We start from the raw sequence: 18086 nt of genomic DNA, 5'->3' as shown, positions 1-18086 counted from the left end.
TAGCTATGTCCAGCATGGGCTCCTCCATCAGGCCTGGTCCTTCTCGCAGAGGAACGACCCTCAGTCCTCTCCAAACCAACAGACTGGACGTCCATCACACGGAGGTTTCTCCCTGAAGTCTCTGCAGCTCTCTGGACACCACGCTGTCTCAATCCGTCCACACTGAATATGAGAGGGGAAAATGAAAATAATAAATGCTTTAGATCAGGGGTCTCCAACCTTTCTTCATCTGAGAGCTACTTTCAAAAAATGAAAGTGGCCAAGAGCTACTTGCATCACATCGCTTACATTTATTCACATAGCCCTCATCAGTTGAATTAAGCTATACTTTTGTACACGTGTGAAATTGCAATACCTAAAGCTTATCAAAAATAAGGTCCAAGAAAACGAAGATTTCTCACATATTATTATGGCCCACATAATAAGTACATCACTGAACATTCACATAAGTGTCCTTAATCACCACCTTACAAGCATTTCACTCTTTTGTTAGTGAGATGAATGGCACTGCATGCAGTCCACCATAGAGGTGTATGCTGGACCCACTTAGGTTCACTTAATAGAGTCATTTAAATGTTCATCAGTCGGTCTTGTTCTGTATTTAGATTTCATTCATGTCAGAAAAAGCTGCTTCACAAAGGTATGTAGAACAGAACCAAATAAAGCAGACATTTTCAGTGCTGCTTGGTGAATGTTCTATAGTTTTCTGGGTCTACAAGGCTCCAGAAATGTTGTGAGTTTTGCTGAGACTAAGCTGAACATTATTTTGGAGATCTCCACAGGATTGACACTGAACAGTTGTTCAGCCATATTTTTCTTCTTCTTCTTCGTCTTGACATTAAATTATAAACCATAATAAATTAATTGTATAGGTCTAGCCTCCCTATATCTGTGTGTGAAAATGGTTCCATCCTCAAAAACAAAAAACTAATACTTCTGCAGTCTAGCTGCAGCTTCTAGCTACGGTCTTCTGTTAAAAAAAAGATACTGAATGTCTTGAATGTGGCATCACACACATGACTTGAGTCTGAAAACAGCAGGAGTATTTACAATAGCATTATAAAAACAAAAATAGTGTATGTGGGTGCACACTTACATTCTCTGTCTTACTGTTACATAAATCCCATGAATGTATGAGATTAAGTTAGCTTCATCATATCTCAATCAGTGATTAAGTGAATAATAAAGTTTCTATCGGGTCACTATCAGCCTGTCACTCATTATTTTCAGGGAGGGGGCGGGGTTTGGAGGAACGGAGAGGAGACTGTGATCGCGGAAGCTTTCCTCCTGCCTTCACAAACTTTACACAAGTATTTATCAACTGAAAATAGCAAGAGGACATTCTTACTCTGCAATCCAAGACTTGATTAAATCCACCAAAAACCTGACATGACAATAACGAGTGTTTTTCAAAAAACACAAATCCCTCCCTGTGTGTCTCTGAGCCGCAGCGACAGGGCCTGATTCAGAGCGGGTCATGACATTCTGCTGTTGGTTCTGGACTGGTGTTGGTGGAGAAAGCAGACTGCTCCGTGTGTGTTGTCGCTGTGCTGCTGTCACGTCAGTTCCTTGATCTCTGCGTCACCGACCATTTGATATTCGTGTGACAGAAACAATTCTAAAATAAAAAAACGTTATTGTCCAGCCGCGGCCGAAAAATCAATAAGCAACCTTACTACGCTATAATCGATAATCGAGCAGCGAGCTACTGAAAAGCTGCCCGCGAGCTACCGGTAGCTCGCGATCGACGTGTTGGAGAGCCCTGCTTTAGACAATAAGAAATATAAAGTTGACTGTTGAGTTGCTCAGTTTTTTTAGATTGTCAATACTATTACTGTATAACTAATATCTCAGGTTAAGAGGCACCTTCAAATAAAGATTGGTCTTTAAATACATTTTGTCTTTTGAATTGTTTGTCTAAAGTCAAGGATCTAGAACTGGTACTTATAGTTTTAATGATACAGTCTGGTTATAATGCTGTTTGGAGGAGGCCTCACAGGTAAGAGCACTAACTAGCTACCATCACATGCACCTTAGCTTAACTTAAATGTATTAAACGTATAATTAAGTGATAGCAAAATATAAATAACTAATGTCATGCAAACATATTAATATTTGCTTGATTCCAGTGTTGCATTTAGCACATTGCATACAAATGTTAAGGGATTTTAAGATTCTGAAGTATTATGCTAAAAACTCAATAACTTAGATTATTATTTATAGTTTTGCTGAATGTCCGCTTACCTTAGAAACGTAAAATGTGATGGCAGTGTGCAGATGGGGAAGCATGTTAGCTTAGCTTCTTAGCTTGAGCTAGCTCTGTTACTTCCCAGCTGGAGGCAGAAGGTCCCGCCTCGGCTCCGCCTCTTTGCCCTTATTTGGAGCAGGCTGGAGCAGGCGGGAGTTAGACTCAGACGTCACTGTCGAGCCGTTAGTGGCCGACTCCGCCTACTAAGGGCTTCTCGGCAACTCTGCAGAATCCTATGGGTGACGTCACGGACCCTACGTCCATTTATATATACAGTCTATGGCAGTGGTTCTCAACTGGTCAGGCCTCGGGACCCACTTTTTACTTGGTCAATACATCGCGACCCAACATTTTGAAGCACTCAAATCTATTCAACAAAAAATCGTGCTGTAATATATATATATACGCTTTTGAGCATACAATATTAATAAAAGTGAAGTACAGTGCATATATCCCTTCACAGAACTAAAGTATGCTTTTAAAAAAGGTTTAATGAGATGATGGAATCAAAGCTGAACTATATAAAAAGGCACACATGCTGAAACCCAACCCCAGCAGGGGGGTCTGGGGGGATTGTCCCCCAGGAGATTTTTAGAAATACTAACATAAACTACGCATTCTGGTACACTCTGAGAAGAAAATCGGGCCTTCAAAATAAAAGTTTGACTTTTCCCCCCCCCAAAAAAAAAAAAAAAAATCTAATTTCTTTTCCAACTTTTTTTTCTTCACTCACACATCCGCGACCCATTCGAAACGGGTCCGCGACCCACTTTTGGGTCGCGACCCACCAGTTGAGAACCACTGGTCTATGGTACAGACAGACAGAAGGAAGAAGTAAGGTGTCCCCCGACAGTCTAAGCCTATAGCAGCAAAACTAACGCAGGGTTTCCCACACATATGCTTTACTTGGGCGGGCCGCCCAGGTATATTAACGGGCGCCCAAGTATATTTCACGACCCATTTAGGGTTTATTTATTTATTTTAATTTTTTAATAATTTTTAAAAAAACTTTTTTTTTTATTTGTCCACGACCACGACGCCATCTGCGATCAATTAACTTGTGGACAATGATCCCTCGCTCTACGCCTCCTGTACCCAGTCCCGGACTGGCCATCGGGAGGACTGGGGGGTTTCCCGATGGCCTGGCCTGTTAAGTGGTCTGCCTCACACAGGTTGACTTGCTGTCTACACAATGTGGCCTGCCGACATGACCACTGTCATACAGATCATAAATCAAAGCCCTTGATTGGTCTCTGTGTGTCATTCAAGCTCGGGATAACCTCAGTTCAGGTGAGGTAAAGGACTCTCTGAGTGTTTAGATAGTTAACTTAGTCTAAGTTTTCAGTGGGTCTCAAACGGTTTGGTCACCATTTATGTAAACACATATTTCCATTTGAGGGTGTCAGTGTTTTTTCATATTGGAAATGGTATGTTATTGGTTATGGCCATGATTTTATGATTATTGAAATGTATACAGTTCTGTTTCATATAGGTGTTCCCATAGATCTAGTCTCTTTATTTTCCCCCTCAAAATGCACCAGATTGATGCATTTAACTCCAAAAAAAAAATCACAAGCATGTCACCTCAACTGAAGAACAGTCACCGTAAATCACAGATTTTCGTCTTGTTTTACTGGCTATAACTCCCCTCCTACCTTCCCTTCTTACTTTTCCCTTCATTCATTTATTTATCACTCAGAAAAGCCGTTGCGTTGGCAATTCACTCAAAGGTCTGGGCCGCCTTCTTAAAAAAACGTCCAATTTAGTTTTGCTCCATTGCAGCTGAAAATCAATGGGCATGAAGGACAGCCCCATGGATCATAAGGGCTTTGAAACAAATAGTCAACAGGATAAGAGGGCTGAGGGGTCAGCGGGAACACTGAGCTGCAGGCTCCTGCTGCTGTGCCACTGCAATGAAATAAAGAAAGGGCACAGAGAGAAAGAGAGAGATAAGAGCTTTCTCATAATGTTGTGTTACCCCGCATTGCTTCTGTCCAGCAGAGACACTGCAGGTAATGCCGCTGGTTCTGATTCACAGCACTGTGTATCTGCTGCAGGAGTACGAACTGAGACATTTGATGATTGCACAACCACGTTTGCTATTGTGGTGATACACGATCTGCCATGTGTTGAAAACAGTTTGGGTTCTATGGTTACATCCCCTGCTAGCTTGCGTCGCTACATACAGCTGTCATCTGATTGGTTGCACGTCAAAAGGTCAGTGCTTACTAGGTAAAAGTTGAAATAATTCAACTTTGACTTTTAGTGCAGCGCTCGGCCACAATTTCGAGCGGTGTGCTACGTCGAGGGTAGCTCGTCCACGTAGGCGGGCCAATTTAGCGCGTATTATGTGAATGCAGCTTAACTCTGAGGTAGCAAATAGAATTGGGAAGGATGAAACCCTCTTTTAATGATCACACATGCAGAGCAAGGTTCAAGGTTCTTTATTGTCAATCTGACATAGTTACAGAGTAATTATGTAGTTGAAAATCTTATGTCACAGGCTTCTCCAACAATGCAACATAACAACATAATAACAATAAGAGCAAGAGCAATACAAAAAGAATAATAGTTATAAAATAAAATAAAGTTATGATGTGGAATAGTGCAATAGAGTATATACAAGTTATTGGAATGATATATATATATTAGGTATTAGATACATACTACTGAGTAGCAGATGAATGTTTGAAGTTGTTTCAACAGTTCAATTTTTAACAGTCTCACTGCCCGCGGGAAGAAACTGTCTCCGAATCTTCTTGTCCTTGCCAGGATGCTGCGGTAACGTCTGCCAGACGGCAACAGAAAGAACAGTTTGTGGCTGGGGTGATGGGGGTCTTTGATAATCCGTAGTGATTTCTTCCTGAGCCGCTGGGAGTAAAGGTCCTCCATGGATGGCAGCTCCTGTCCTGGTGATGTGCTGTGCAGTTTTCACCACCCTCTGTAAAGCCTTACGATCGAGGTCGGTGCAGCTGCCGTACCAGGCCGTCATGCTGCCAGTGAGGATACTCTCTATCGTGCACCTGTAGAAGTTGCAGAGTATCCTGGAGTCCATGTTGAACCTCCTCAACCTGCGGAGGAAGAAGAGCCGCTGTCGAGCTTTCTTGGTGATGGTGGTGGTGTGAAGAGACCATGTCAGGTCCTCAGTGATGTGGACCCCAAGGAACCTGAAGCTTTTGACTATCTCCACCGTAGTCCCATTGATGGCGATGGGGGCGTGTCCCTCTCCCTGCTGCTCCCTGTAATCCACAATCAGCTCCTTTGTTTAGCTGATGTTGAGAGGGAGGTTGTTATCCTGGCACCAAGATGTCAGGTTTTCGACCTCCTCTCTGTACGCCGTCTCGTCATCGTCTGTGATCTGGCCGATGACGGTCGTGTCATCAGCAAACTTCACGATGGTGTTGGAGCTGTGTGTGGCCACGCAGTCGTGGGTGAACAGGGAGTAGAGGAGAGGGCTGAGCACGCAGCCTTGAGGGGCACCGGTGTTGAGGATCAGGGTGGAGGATGTGATGTTTCCCACCCGCGCTGCCTGGGGTCTGCCCGTCAGGAAGTTCAGGATCCAGTCACAGAGGGCGCTGTTGAGCCCGAGGTCTCTGAGCTTGATGGCCAGCTTGGAGGGCACAATGGTATTGAATGCTGAACTGTAGTCAACAGCATTCTCACATATGTGTTCCTGTTCTTCGGGTCCAGGTGTGAGAGGGCAGTGTGGAGGGTGAGGGCTATGGCGTCGTCTGTGGACCTGTTTGCTCTGTAGGCAAACTGCAGGGGGTCCAGAGATTCAGGGAGGGAGGAGGTGATGAATGATTTGACTAACCGCTCAAAGCACTTCATTACGGTGGAGGTGAGTGCTACTGGGCGGTAGTCGTTGGGGTCGGTGATGATTGTCTTTTTCGGGACAGGAACGATAGTGGAATGTTTGAAGCATGTGGGGACTACAGACTGCAGCAGGGACCTGTTGAAGATGTCTGTGAACACCTCTGCCAGCTGAACTGCACACACCCTGAGAACACGGCCAGGGATGCCATCAGGTCCAGGAGCCTTGTGTGGGTTAACCCTTTTAAAAGATTTACACACATCTGTCCTATTTAAAACAAAAGGGCAGTGTAGCTCCTGGTCCATCTGTACCTCCACAGCCTGGCTGCTCTCAAAGCGTGCAAAAAAACTGTTCAGCTCATCTGGGAGAGATGCGCACGCAGACACTCCCGCAGCCCCCCCCCCGCTGCTCCTTTGTAGTCAGTCATTGTCCTTAGTCCCGCCCACATATTCCTAGTGTTACAGCCTTTGAAGTCAGATTCCACCTTCTCTTTGTACTGTCTCTTTGCATTTTTAATTGCTCTTCGGAGATCATACCTAGACTTCCTGTACTCCTCCAAATCCCCCGCTCTGTGCGCGATAGTGCGCGCTTTCAGCTTGCCGCGCACATCGGAGTTTATCCAGGGCTTTTGATTTGGGAATGTCCGTACAGAAACCTTCGGTACCACGTCATCGATGCATTTCCCAATCTAGCAGATGACAGTGTCCGTGTGTGTGTTGATGTTATTGTCCTCAAACACACTCCAATCCGTAGATGCAAAGCAATCCTGCAGTGCTGAATCTGACTCCTCGCTCCATCGATGTACTGTCTTTGTAATCGGTCTGTCCCTTTTAAGTTTCTGCTTGTACGCAGGCAACAACAGTAGTGAGATATGGTCTGATTTGCCGAAGGGAGGGCGAGGGAGAGCCTTATATCCATTCCGGAAAGGGGAATAAACATGGTCCAATATGTTTCCCCCGCGCGTCGGGCAGTTGATGTGTTGGTAATATTTTGGCAAAACCTTCTTCATGTTGGCGGTGTTGAAATCTCCGGCCACAACGAACGCCGCATCTGGCCGTGAAGTCTCGGTCTTATCAATAATCCCAAACAGCTGATCGAGTGCCGTGTTGTTGTCGGCGAGTGGCTGCGGGGGGACATACACTGCTGTTATCACAACAGATGTGAATTCCCTCGGCAGATGGAAGGCCCGACATGAGATCATGAGGTGCTCTAGATGTGCGGAACAGTCCGATGAAATAATCTTCACATCTGAGCACCAGTTGTTGTTAGTCATTACACACACACCGCCTCCCTTACTTTTCCCCGAGTTTGCAGTCCGGTCCTGACGAAAAATAGAGAATCCATCAGGGACAATAGCGGAGTCCGGGATAGCGGGGTTGAGCCAAGTCTCAGTGAGAATTAACACGTTACAGTTCTTAATGTCCCGTTGAAAAGCAATCCGGCTTCTGAGTTCATCTAGCTTATTTTCAATGGATTGAACATTTGCCAGAAGAATACTCGGAAGAGGGGGTCGATTCTCTCGTTTCCTCAGTCTGACCAGCAGCCCGGCCCGGCAGCCGCGTTTTGTTTTCTTCTTGCGTCTCTCAGGTAGAACAGCAACAGGTAGCCATGGTGAATCTCCATTGTCTGTCGGAGGGTTATTTTTGTCCACGAAGTTTCGCAATTGAAGAAGTTCCTCTCTGCTATATTGTATGGCAGAGTAGGTGCGGTCGGCTAGCATGTTGCGAACCATGTTAAAAATAAAACGGCAAAAGTAAAATAAATATGTACAAAATACGAAAATGGGCAAAGTTGGAGAGGAGCACAAAGACGATGCGGCCATCTTCACCGGCGCATCACAGGTGAACACACAGTGAAATTTGGCCTCTGCATTTAACCCATCCTAGTACCAGGAGTCTAGTACTAGGAGAAGTGGGCAGCTATTGCACAGCGCCCGGGGAGCAATGGGAGTGAGGGGGGAAGGGGGGTGTCCGGTGCCTTGCTCAAGGGCACCACGGCAGGGCCCAGGAGGTGAACTGGCACCTCTCCAAGTAGCAGTCCACACTCCACATTTTAGGTCTGGTTGGGGACTTGACCCTACAGCTCCCAGTCCAAGCCCCTACTGACTGAGCCACTGCCGGACAATCATAGAGCTTCTGCTTGTAGGTGCTCTTTTGATCTTAGAAATACATTTATATCGCAGTGTTTCCCTCATTACAGTAGATACACATTTGTACAGGCAGTGCATATTCTTCTGGCCCCATTCAATGTGAAGTACAGTAATCAGGGTATATAAAAGAAGAACATGATCCAATCCAATCCAATCAATTTTATTTCTATAGCACATTTAAAAACAACAGAGTTAAACAAAGTGCTGTACATCAACAACTATATAAAAAACATAGCATAAATACATGACAAACAGACAGGACATGAAACAAATGTAAAACACGAGACAATGAAACCAGATCAGAAGCCACAGACTGAAAAACTCTCCTACATGACGTAAAAACAATACAAAACACTAATAAGATAAAAACCCAAATTTAAAAGCACAAGTGTCATACCTGGCCTGTAAATGCCAGGGAAAAGAAGTGGGTTTTTAAACGAGATTTAAAAACAGGCAGAGTTGGAGCAAGTCTAACCTGCAGGGGCGATTCGTTCCATAACTTTGGAGCTGCAACAGCAAAGGCTCTGTCTCCTCGCTGCTTTAGCCTTGATTTTGGGACGACCAGAAGGAGTCTGTCAGCAGACCTCAGTGACCGTGTGGGTGTGTATGGTTTTAAAAGATCTGCCAGGTACGGTGGTGGGGCTAAACCGTTTAGGGCCTTGTATGCGAACAGTAAAAATTTTAATTGGATTCTAAAACTGACTGGTAGCCAATGTAAAGAGGCGAGTACAGGCGTAATATGTTCACGCCTGCCTGTCCTTGTAAGGAGGCGCGCAGCAGCATTCTGGACCAGCTGTAGGCGTGACAGGGAAGCCTTGGTTACTCCAATGTACAGATGATGTCTACAGTGTTATGTTAGCTTGAAGAGATGAGACTGATTCCTTCCAATATCGGTATCGGATATAATTGTAACCCATACACAGGCTTGGAGAGTACAGATTAGATGTAACGGGATGAAGTAATCGGGATGCAAAAATAAGTAACTGTATTCACTCATAGTTACATTAAGAAAATATTTAATCAGATTCCCCTTATGGGGGGATTACTTGCAGGATTACAATGTATCAATAAAGACCAATATATTATAGGTAGACCTTCTGCCTGCATTTTCTTTTGGGTTTTCATTGAGGCTATTTTCATTATTTTCTTTTTAATGCAGTAGGTGGACACCTGATTTATTAAAACAATAATACTGTTTGCTTTGAATTCGTATATTAACCTTAAACACTTTTTGTAAACTCTACTATTCTGTAGGCCTAGCCTAAATTTGAAAGGACACATTTTTTATCCTAAATATCTTGGTTTCTTCTTTTCTAAGTTTACATTGTTCTTTTGTATTAAGACATTTAAGTAAAAAACATCTTATTGATATTTATATTCGCTTGTATTTATTTGGATTGCTTCTTTTATTGTGATACTCATATTACAGTAGGTTACTGATTACATCTGTTTACAGGAATCAGTAACTGTAATGGATTACATTTTTAAAGTAACCATCCCCACCCTGCCTATACATATAAATATGTATTAATGGAGTTGCGGATCGAAAACTGTGTTTTCTCTCTAGGTCTACTGAACAACACATTGCACGCAACAGTCCTGCAGCCTTCTACCAGGTAAACATGGCAGGCCTGTTGTTGAATCACATTTACGGTCTTCTGGCTCTTAAAATGGGGGCTTACTCCCAGTGCTTCAAATAAATATTTTACACAGCAATTTATGAAAAAGCAGATTCATTTTAAACTTTTTGACAGGGTTTTGGATAGCGTAGATACTTCTGAACAAGTTTCTCATGCACATTTGACACAAAAAGAGCTCTGGTCACAACTCAGGTAAAGGAATGGAACAGAACAAAGTGGATTGGGGCAGCTCTATTAGCTTGTATTCTTGTATCGAACTCCTTCTGTTGAGGCAATATTCTACACGCTATGCGACTGAATCTATACCCAATGTGGTTTACCTATGTTTGTGCCCTGTCCCCCCCCCCCCCCAGGCATTGTGTCCCTGATCTCCCTGGCGGTCCTCTCCTATGAGCGCTACAGCACCATGGTGGCGCCCACTGAGGCGGACGCCTCCAACTACCGGAAGATCTCCCAGGGCATCCTCCTGTCCTGGCTCTACTCCCTCGCCTGGACTCTGCCGCCACTCTTTGGCTGGAGCAAATATGGCCCCGAGGGTCCCGGGACCACCTGCTCTGTGGACTGGACAGCCAAGACGGCCAATAGCATATCTTACATCATCTGCCTGTTTCTGTTCTGCCTCATCGCACCCTTCCTGGTGATCGTCTTCTGCTACGGGAAGCTGCTGTGCGCCATCAGACAGGTATGGATACTAAAACTGCAGTATATGCATAAATTAGCCTGGGGGCTTTTTCAACCCCTTCTGGTGTGTTTAAAGTAATCTATGGCTGTATTTTCAACACTGAAACCACATATTCCAAATCCCATATGCTTTAGTAGACAAAATGATGAGTACATGCTGGAGAATAGCTCACATTAATTCTGGCATTGTAAGCTGAAAATGTTAATTTTTTTTTTTAATGTTAATTTTTTATTCTCCCCTTTTGCTAGAAACTCAGCTGAGGTCAAACAAATAGAGTCCAAAGTGCTTTGCAATTTGCCACAAAATTGAACTACTCCCACCCACAGAGTGCGACCGAGTTCAACATAATTATTGTTCATGGTAATAACACCACCACATTAGTTTTTTTTTAGATTAAAATTACATTGTAGTACACTTTTACCCACAGAGAGTCATTACCAAACTCTATAGTTCCTTCAATTCTATGAAGCGTTTTGGCGTATTGTTCTGGTTTTACATCCAGCGTCTGTCATTTTAGATTTTTTGCTGTCATGAACCTTGTACCAACAGCAGCAGACATCTATTTTAAAAGAAAAAGCCCTCTCTCTATATCACCTATAGAGCACCGTCAGAAAGAGTTGGCAACTAGCTCAAGAAGATAAAGAAGCAGGTTTTTCTATAATGCGTCGGAACCGTCCAAAATAGACTTAAAACCCCATCCCTGTTTTTCAGGTCTCAGGCTCGAAAATGACATTTCCAGAACAAATTACCATAACTACACTTCTAAAAGGGGAAAATTAATAATCTTTTTTCTCAAAGTAATGATAAACCTGTGAGTTGGATCTAAAAAAGTCAAAATCAATATAGATGTTTTTTATTTTAAAGAAAATTCAGATTGAACATAGTAAAAAACTGTAAATGATAGTGTCCGTCCAAAAATTCTTTTTTACTTATAGTGAAAACCACCCTTGAATGATGGGATGGTAGACTAAAAGCTTTAGGAATCCAAAGTACAACATATAATAAGTACCCTGTATCAAGATCGATGCAAAACAAGTGACATTTGACCTTTTTAGAGAGGTTTAGCAAAATAAACTCCACCTCTGAGGTGATTTGGGTGGAAATGGGCGTTTTTGCCGTTTCTCTGGAACCCATTGGTCGATTTTGGTGATTGACATCTCTTATTAACCGTTAGAGCCAATAGAATTGAAGGGGAATCTCCACATACACACCAACGCTACCAAAAAAAAGTGGGGGCTTTGCGCATGCAGTTGGCCGTAAACCGAAACCTATCTCTCGCTCTGAAATCTGAAAATGGAAAAGTAGGTTTATTGCTTATGGATTATCAAAAATCATTTCAAAGTGACACACAGACACATTGGATTAACCTATGGATTAACCTTCAGCAGCGTTTTTATCGTTTTGATGCCATTGAAGACCACTTTTGATCAGACAACGACAAAGGTAAGCCGTATTGCCGTGTTTGCTACCGAGCGCCACATGTTGTGATGTCTGTTTTTGTTAATAAGTTTGCGAGTTCTTATCATGGAATGATGATATATATACCTATCGATTCTGTGTATTCTCACGATGCTATTCGATATGTTGGATGTGCAGTTACGATAAGTAATAAGGGTGTTATGAGTGAGTTTCTGTGCAAACGCCGTTTGACAAAAAAATGTGATCAAAAAAATTATCAGTTAGCTGAGTTTCTTCCCGTTACATGGATATGAAACATTCATAGTTTATTAAATATTAAGAAGCCCTCAGACGCTGTTTCCTGCAGATTATGCGTTTTTCCGCCCGGGGGCGGGTCGATGGGGTTTAACAGATGAAGAGTAGATACCCGATTTTCATCAGGGCCCAGGAGTTCAAAACTTTTAATCCCTATCTGATCGGATCAGATTTGGATTTTGGGTAGTTCAAAACCAAAAAACAGGATTAGGATCACTTTGATATCCGATCAGATCAGGAAATCCAATCCAAGCTTTAATCTGGATCAAATCTTCAAAATGGGTAGTTCAAACCGACAACACAGGATTGGGATCAGTTTGATCCCAAAAAACTGGATTATCCTGATCCCACCAGAAGGGTGGATTACCAGAGCAAAATGTACTGTACAATTTATTTTAAAATATGTTTTAATTTAAATAAGATGGCACAGTTTGTTAACTGAAATAATACACAATTTTTAGCCTTCATGGGAAATACATTTTATTTTTCCATTTTTGCTCACGTTTGTGGTGGCCTATTTTGTTTTCAACCAAATGTTGATGACATAAATGTTTATGCTCATAAAAGTATCACAACAAAGATTGTCAATCACAAATGTAATTTAGATTAAAGAAAAAATATCTTCAACAAAAAAAAAGTCCATCATCTGTCATCACCTTTCAAAAGTTATTGCGGACAGTAGATGTCTCTGCAACGTGGTCTCTTGTCTTCCTTGTATTATTTTTCATATCCACTAGATGGAGATCGGTAGGATTAAAGCACTGATATTCAGGATCTAGTAATCTTGAAAAGTCGCAATCTGGATCAGGGTGATCCTATCCTGAATTGCTTTGAACTACAGGGACAAAATCTGGCCGATTTGTCTGATCCTGGATCACAAAAAATGGGATTTCAAAATCTGATCTGATCTGATTGAGATTAAAAGTTTTGAACTCCTGGCCCCAGGTGATTAGAGATGTAATCCAAATGAATGCTAATGTTTCTGCACGTCTAGTGGAGGTGTAAATCGGCCACGGTAATCTCACTGCTTCACCATATAAACATTAAAATGTTGGGTTGTCTGTTTCTGCTGCCTTACAAAAAGGTTTAAGAAGTTCCATCACCAGAGAAAAAGTTCTTTATAACAATAATGCTTAAATAAAATGAAAAATCTCCTGAGATGCTATCATTACTTGCCAGCTGATTTCAGAAGATTCAGTGTATCTGACTCTCTGCAACGATATTAAATGCAGCCCAAGACCTATCAATTTAAGATCAGAGGCAGCAATAGTGAAAGTATAACTAAATTCAAACTTCTAGAAATGGCGTTAAATTAAATAACTGAAATAAATAGAAACTAAAACAATAGACTCTTGCAATCTAAATGTCATTGAAGACAGCGTTCTTGTTTTTAATAGGAGAGGAGTTTCATACACCTAAACTAATTTGTCTGCATGGAGTGCAAAATGTGTTCCATGGGTTGTGAAATGTTTTTATTGAATCCAAAGATAATTGTATAAAATACAGACATCAAGTTCAACAGTTGTGCTCAAGTACGCATCGAGATTACATTCTAACACTTCAATATCATGTGATAATGGTAAGTTGATTATTATCCTCAGCGATCTATAGAGATCCACCAATGCCTGTTTGGTGACTCACAGCTCCCAGATGTAACTTCTTTTGCAGAGCTAAATATAAAAATGAATAGTGCCCACTCTGAACTGAAAAACTTCAGAGTTTACCGGAATAACAAACTACTTTTCTCCTAAAATTGAAAACCTGCAGCTGCATGTCAAACGGCGATTGCAAAGCTTATGATGGTTATGAATCATAAACAGTTGGTTTTATGGCATTAAAATGATCATCAGTGTGAAGTCCATAATACCAGTCTGGTTCTTTCTCAGTGGAGTTATATTTTGATGAGTCAAACTGCACATGCTATTTGGTTCAGACATTAATCTAAATGACTGGATTGATGGGTTGTATACACTGGTTCTGAATTCAAAATGAGAAGAGCCAGAGCCAGGGCTCTCAGGATATCAGATTTTACTTTTATTGTGACCAAATTAGGGTTAGGGTTAGGGTTACACTTAGGAAGTTACACCTATTTAGTAAAGCTCCGGAAAGGAACCAGTTAGGGTTAGGGTCACCTAACTGGTCACCAAATGTTCAGGCAGAGAAATGTGCATACACAGGAGTGATGTAGTTGAAAATGTAATGGAAAGTGTAAGAGAAAATAATGTCTTCATGAGGATGTTGCCCCTGTCCGTTTGCAACAAAATTCATGATCACCATTTACAATATTTATCAATTTATTACATCAGTTTCTTTCTCTTCCTAGTCCTTCTTTTGTCCCCTCTCACATCCAATTGTTCCTCATAGGAAAAAAGCACATCTTTAGAATTGAATGAGAGGCAAGGGAACATATTTAATTATGTTTCTCTCTTTGTGTTTGTCGGCCTTTGCACATCTTTATTTTTGCTTTCCTTCCAAACTCTTATTCATCGCTTAGATGTATGGGCTCAGAACAGTCTCATAATACACACATGCACACAGAAGGATTTACACTTGTATTTCCGGATCCACACTTGTGTTTGTCAATGCACACACAAATGTGTTCCGTTTCATATACATGTAAATAAAATCCAAATACAGAAAAAAGTTTTAAATATGTATTTTTGATCCTCACATATTTGTTTTCCGTTTAAAACCTCTGAACCTGCAAACACAAACCGCTTTCTGTGCATGGATCGCTGTGCATTCGTGTGTGGGTTTTTTGAGACTCCCCTGACGGTCACCCGATTCATACTTGTAATTTGTTCTATCTATAGCCAATCAGATGTCTCCTTCATTCTAAGCCAATCACATGAGCGCTCCCCCACGAGGGTATGATTTCTTGCGTTCATGACGTAGCGCTTCATGTACGCATTTTGCGCTGTCCATGGAGCCTGCCTACAGGTGCTAATCTCAGGACACCTCCACTCTCAGTACTTTGCCACCAGGTATGTCCCGATCACCTTTTTTTGCTCCCGATCCGATTCTGATCATTTGATTTTGACAATCTGCCGATACCGATTTTTCCCGATCCGATCTTTATGCAATGCATTAAGAAAAAAAAAAGGAAAAAAGCATTTAAGTTGTCCCTTAAGGTTATTTTTTTATTTAAATGACAGTATCCAACTACCCATTCTATCCAACATGGATATAGCTTCTTTTTTTCACAGCAGCATTGGGTCAGTTCAGTTGTGCAGCATTGGATCAAAACAAAATAAAGCTTATCAGTGGTCTACCACAAAATAACCATGTAAACAAATTGAGTGCAGATAGTGCAGTAACAAAACAAAAATAACTCTACTGGAAAGAGGTAGCTTGACTAGCTTCACAAGTTCACAGATTTGAGAGAAATAAGCAACCAGGTCTATGAAAACAAGCCCAAAAGAAGCAACACACACATGATGTTGTGTAATTTTAAACCAAAACTAAGGCCTCAGGATGACTTTAAGATGTGAACATGGTCGTTTTTGTTTTGTAACATTAAATTAAAAAAATATATTTTATAAAAAAAAAAATTCCCAATCCCCGATCTTTTTCTCCCGATTCCGATCTTTTGAAAATCACGTGATCGGCTCCGATCCCCGATCACGTGATCGGATAGGGACATCTCTAATTGCTACTTTCAGAACAAGAAATGCACGCAAATACAAGCTTTTATATATATTATTAAGGTACAGCGCCACTTCCCGTGGGTGCTAGACAGTGAACTGTCAACGGGGGGAGCCTCGCTGCGGGGAAACGGTGGACCTCTGTCGCCTGTCAAAGCAACTTCAGATGGTCAGTCCGCCCCTGCCGGTACCGAGGTGGGCAGATCAGAGTGGCCCGACCGGCCCACTTCGGTACGTCCCGATGGCCAGTCCGCCACTGCTTCGGCATACAGTATATGTGTTGCACGGCCAGATACGGCTCGAGAAGCTGACTCAGATGAATGAGGCGAGTAAACAGCTGACAGACGGCAAGAAACTCGAGCGATTATTCGCATCGCGTCCGGTGTGAACGCACCATTATTACAAGTATTATATAATTACAAAATAAAATCGCCACTCTCAGTACAGCGCCACTTTCCGAACAGGTAATGCACGCAAATAAAATATTTTATATTATTATTATTATTATTATTATTATTAATAATAATATATATATATATATAAATAAAAACATCTTGTATTTTAGTTACACCCGCTATTGATTAATTTAGTCAACATTGGACCTTGACACCGTCCACATAGCTATAGTGAAATAATATAATAGAAAACATTAAGCCTCTTTGATTTAATAATCGGAGCTGAAACCTCTCTGCCATCTCATATAACACACACTTCCTTATTTATCTTTGAATAATAATACCGTAAAAATAAAGACGACTATGCTACGGTCCTTCGGTCCTGAGATTAGCGCCTGCAGGCTCCATGGACCTGTCATCTCCGGACAGCGCAAAATGCGTATATGAAGTGCTACGTCATGAATGCAAGAAATCATACCCCCGTGTGATTGGCTTAGAATGAAGGAGACATCCGATTGGCTATAGATAGAACAAATTACAATGCATGCATATGAAACGGAACACATTTGTGTGTGCATTGAAAAACTAAGTGTGGATCCGGAAATACAAGTGTGAATCCTTTTGCGGATCATGAAATACAAGTGTGAATCCTTCTGTGTGCATGTGTGAGACTGTTCTGAGCCCATATAGATGTGGCCTTCAGCCTCATTGTCCCTTTTCTCTCGTCCTTTATCCGTCCTCAGTGCAGGACTACATGTGCGTTTCTTTGTCTTTGCTAGTTTTAATAACCCGCTCTGCTCTTCAGGGTTGTTCCTATCCCACTGACAATGCAATGTAAAGTAAAGGCTATAGTTCTCCTGTCACATTGTGTTACGCATCAACAGCTGGGACACAGTAGTAGCAGAACAACTTGACCGCAGAAGAGTTGAACTCCCATATCGAACACTGAGCGGCTCGATGGAAGCAGTCCACAAGGGAAACACTGAGAGTAGGGATTGGTTCGAGTCGATTTGAGTTCACTGTACAATTCACTAACTCTCTGTACCAATTTTCAGAGGTGAGTGAGTACACAGAGAGCGGGTAGGATGTTTATTATATAGGGCTGCAGAATATATCGTTTTTTATGGGGGTGGTTTGTCTCAATGTCATTTGTTTGAACAGATCATTAAGCCGCGTGTAAATGTGTAATCTGTAAATGTAAAACACCTTCCTCAAATGCAGCAAAAGGATTTGCAAACTCACAAAACTATTTTGCAAATATGAAAAGGATCTGCAAATACACAATGAACATATCTCGAAAGATGTGATTCCGATAATGCATACAGAGATTTTGTCACGGAGGTACTAGGTGTGGACCCAAAAGCACGGAGGCAGACACAGGATTCAAGTAGAAAAGAGTCTTTACTTGAAATGTAGATCCAGTACAAAAATATGATGAATACCAGAATCACAGGATCAGCAGATCCAGAAAAATACATACAATAAATAATCTACACTAATCAATAAACTAGAAAAATACAACTACCTGATCTTACCTTACTATAACTATATATGTGGACAAAGACTATAACGGTAACTTTGATACGATCTGTAAATGCTGGAGCACTCGGCATAAGACACAAGACAATCTGGCAAAAGACAAGGGGAGACAGGACAATTTATACAAGAGGTAAGTGGGCACAGGTGGAAACAATCAGGGGCGGGGCAGACACTGACGATGGCGGGAAAACAACCAAGGCAGGAAGTAAAGGGACCTGGAACGAGAAAAGGTGAATACAAAATAAAACAGGAAGTGGAACAT

General features: G+C 41.9%; 1 protein-coding gene across 1 annotated transcript in view; it reads left to right on the top strand.

Moving 5' to 3' along the window:
• The window catches only part of LOC117488864 (vertebrate ancient opsin-like), a 92664-nt gene that overhangs the window by 24974 nt on the left and 49604 nt on the right, over positions 1 to 18086 (top strand). Inside the window, exon 2 of the mRNA XM_034138012.1 lies at positions 10205 to 10533. Coding sequence (XP_033993903.1) covers positions 10205 to 10533 — 329 coding nt within the window. The remainder of the gene's footprint in view (positions 1 to 10204; positions 10534 to 18086) is intronic.

This window comes from Trematomus bernacchii, unplaced genomic scaffold, assembly GCF_902827165.1.
Source record: "Trematomus bernacchii unplaced genomic scaffold, fTreBer1.1, whole genome shotgun sequence".
NCBI lineage: Eukaryota > Metazoa > Chordata > Actinopteri > Perciformes > Nototheniidae > Trematomus > Trematomus bernacchii.
The sequence above is the reverse complement of the archived record's forward strand: the minus strand, read 5'-3'. Positions and strand labels throughout refer to the sequence as shown.